Genomic DNA, 3,567 nt, shown 5'->3' on the forward strand with positions numbered 1-3,567 from the left:
CGGAGCCTATGGGAGAGCTTTTGCTACCCGTGACGACATGGCCTGTGATGGTTTTCACTCGATTCATGGTGGTAGATTCCAACTCCCAATACAATGCGATTATGGGAAGGAGGTGGATCCACGAAATGAAAGCGGTACCATCAACCTATTATTAGGTAATTCGATTCCCCACTTCAATGGGAATGTATGAAGTCCGTGGTGATCAGGTGGCAGCTAAGAATAGTCATCAAGATACGGTTAAGAGGATGGTCTGCGGCCCGGGAGGAGAATCATCTAACCTCAGGAAGAGGCAAGCATAACAATTATAGTGCGCCACCATGGAAGGGGAAGCAGAGGTAGTAATGGGACCGAAGACTCTAGACGAGGTTGAGATAGTGAATTTAGGGGTAGGAGAAGAAGAGAAATTTACATCAGTAGGGTCCAATTTGTCAGAGGAGTGGAAGAGTAAGTTGATACAGTGTTTGTCAGAGAATAGAGATGTTTTTGCATGGGGAATATAGGATATCACAGGGTTAGACCCCGGTTTCGCGTGCCACCGTCTGCATATGAGGGAGGATGCAAAACCAGTGAGATAGAAGATAAGGAGTGTGAGGCCGAAGTATGCGGAGGGGATTTGGGAGGAGGTTGCTAGGTTGAAAGGAGCGGGAATCATCAGAGAGGTGGAGTTCACAGACTGGTTGTCTAACGTCGTCGTGGTACCAAAGAAGAATGGCAAGGTTCAAATGTGTGTTGATTTTAGAGATGTCAACTTGGAGTGTCCTAAAGACAGTTATCCTATGCCACGAGTAGATGAGTTAGTGGATATGACCGCGGGATTCAAAATATTTTCATTTATGGATGCCTCTATGGGATACAATCAGGTCGCGATGTATATGCCAGATCAGGAAAAGACATCCTTCGTGGTGGAGGGGGGTACCTATTGCTATACGAGGATGCCATTTGGGTTGAAGAACGCTGGGGCTACCTTCCAGCGGTTGGGGGACAAAATGTTCGAGAACAAAATTCGAAAGGGAATCGAGATATACATAGATGACATGGTGGAAAAGAGTATGTCAGAGGCAGAGCACTTAGAGGATCTGAGGGAGATATTCAGTATACTACGAACACATAATTTGAAACTCAATCCGGAAAAGTGCACATTCGGAGTGACCACAGGAAAATTTCTAGGTTATATTGTTACTTAACGGGGAATATAGGCTAATCCCGAACATATAAGGTCCTTGGTGGAAATGCCCTCACCTCAGAGTGTTAAGGAAGTAGAACGATTAGCAGGAAGGGCCGTGACACTAAACAGATTCATCTCAAAATCATCTGATAAGTGTAGGTCGCTGTATCGATTGTTAGGGAACACCCCGGATTTTGCATGGATGACGGAATGTGAGAAGGCATTTCAGGAATTGAAGAGGTATCTCGGCAAGGCTCCCTTGTTATCGCGGCCCGAATAGGGGGAAAATTGTATTTGTATTTGGGGGTTATGGAGTACGCGATCAGCTCAGTCCTCGTCCGTGTTGTGGATAAGATGGAAAAATTGGTGTATTTTTAGAGCAAAACTTTGTTAGATGCTGAGACCCGGTACAGCCGAGTGGAGAAGTATGCTTTGACACTAATATTCTTGGCCTTGAAGTTGAAACCATATTTCGAAGCACATGCGGTGGTGGTGTTGACGAATTTGCATTTCAAACAAGCCCTAGAAGCCAAAAAGTCTAGGAGAATGCTAAAATGGGCTGTGATGTTAAGTTCTTATGAAATCCAATATCAGATCAGGATAGCGGAGAAAGCGTAGGTGGTAGCAGAGTTTCTGGCAGAGGACCCCACTTGGGGGGAAGAGATGGTCTTGGAACCTGAAAGAGAAGTGGAGCAGGACCTCTTAAATCCATGAGATGAGAGGAACGGATGGAGAGTGTTCGTGGATGGATCTGCGACAGATGCATGCAGCGGAATAGGGGTTGTGTTAGTTATGCTGGAAAACAACATAATAGAACATACTATGAAGCTGGGATTTGCGGCATTGAATAATGAGTCGGAGTATGAGGTAGTAACAACGGGTTTGAGGATGGCTGAAGGTTTGGGTGTGAAGGAACTTATTGTATATTCATACTCGAACTTGGTGGTGTGCCAAGCAAATGGCGAATTTACAACTAGATGTCCGCAAATGGTGAAGGTTTGGGCTGCAAAATTCCACATTTGTACATTTGAATCGCGGTGAGAATCGGCATGCGGATGATCTAACCTATGTAGCCACAGCCATACCGGGATCAGAGGAGAGAACTATAAAAGTAGGGAAGTTGGTAAGACCGAGTACTAAGGGACCGGCGGATGTATTGCATACCGCGGAAGAGGAAGGGGGATGGATGGAGCCTATCAAGCACTTTTTGTCTAGACGAGAGGTGAGTGAGAAGAAAGAGAGGAGAAGGTTAGAACAGACTTCCCAGAGGTACATGTTGTTGGGAGGAAAGTTGTATAGAAAGAATTTCAATGGGCCTTTACTGAAATGTCTAGGGCCGAGGTTGGCACATGAGGTGCTAGCGGAGTTGCATGGGGGAGATTGTGGGAGTCATTCAACGGGAAGGACCACTGCACATCGGCTGTTAACATAGGGTTACTTTTGGCCCCATATGAAGAGAGATGCTGTAGAGTTTGCTAAGATGAGAAATGTCAAAGGTTTTCTCAATTGATATTCGCTCCGGCTGAATCGCTGCATAATGTGTCTAGCCCGTGGCCATTCATCATATGGGCCATGGATATAGTAGGTCCGCTGCCCATAGCTAGTGGCAAGAGGAGATTCATGTTGGCGGCCACAGATTACTTCACGAAGTGGATAGAGGTTGTGCCATTGCAGCAGGTAAATGAGGAGCAAGTGATTAAGTTCCTATGGGAAAATATCATATACAGGTTTGGGTTGCCATATGCCATCATCGCGGACAATGGAACCCAATTCACATGGTCTAAAGTGAAGGATTTTTTATAAGCATATCATGTGAAATAGGGGTTCTCGGCTCCATACAATCCGGAGGGTAACGGAATGGCTGAATCTTCCAACAAAATCATACTAAACAATCTCAAGAGGAAGTTAGAAGATAAGAAGGGGGCGTGGGCCGCTGAGTTGAATCATGTGCTGTGGGCTTACCGAACTACACCGCAGACCACCACCAGGGAGACTCATTTCTCGTTAGCGTATGGCATAGAGGCAGTAATTCCATCAGAGATGGTGGCATCCACGACCCGAACAAGGGTTGTTGAAGAAGGTTTGAACTGGGGCATATTGTCCAAGGATCTGAATTTGGCAGAGGAAAAAAGGGATTCTGCGCGCATCAAGCTGGAAGAGTATCACTGACGCCTCCAAAGGCAGTATAAAAAGAGGGTGAAGCCGTGGTGACCCCCAGTACCAAGAAAGTGAATGATGGGAAATTGGGTCCGAATTGGGAGGGACCATATGCTGTGGTGGACGCTGGAGGGGCAGGCACCTACAAATTGCAAACCATAAAAGGAAAGTTGATAGAGAAGCCTTGGAATGTGAGACTATTGAAGAAGTTTCACACTTGAATGTAATGTGAGTACATCACCAAA

The 3,567-nt window shown here is 45.9% G+C and overlaps 1 protein-coding gene across 1 annotated transcript; it reads left to right on the forward strand.

Annotated features, from left to right (window-relative positions):
- The first annotated feature begins 3,022 nt into the window (after positions 1–3,022).
- Positions 3,023–3,334, forward strand: LOC147497474 (uncharacterized). The gene has a single exon (XM_086562903.1). It carries the CDS (start codon positions 3,023–3,025, stop codon positions 3,332–3,334), a length of 312 nt encoding a protein of 103 aa, XP_086419029.1.
- The last annotated feature ends 233 nt before the right edge of the window (positions 3,335–3,567 follow it).

Source organism: Coptis chinensis, chromosome 5, assembly GCF_015680905.1.
Source record: "Coptis chinensis isolate HL-2020 chromosome 5, ASM1568090v1, whole genome shotgun sequence".
Classification (NCBI taxonomy): domain Eukaryota; kingdom Viridiplantae; phylum Streptophyta; class Magnoliopsida; order Ranunculales; family Ranunculaceae; genus Coptis; species Coptis chinensis.

Excerpts from the sequence above, each read along its gene's own strand:
- LOC147497474 (XM_086562903.1), top strand. The coding sequence starts at position 3,023 with ATGGCTGAATCTTCCAACAAAATCATACTAAACAATCTCAAGAGGAAG.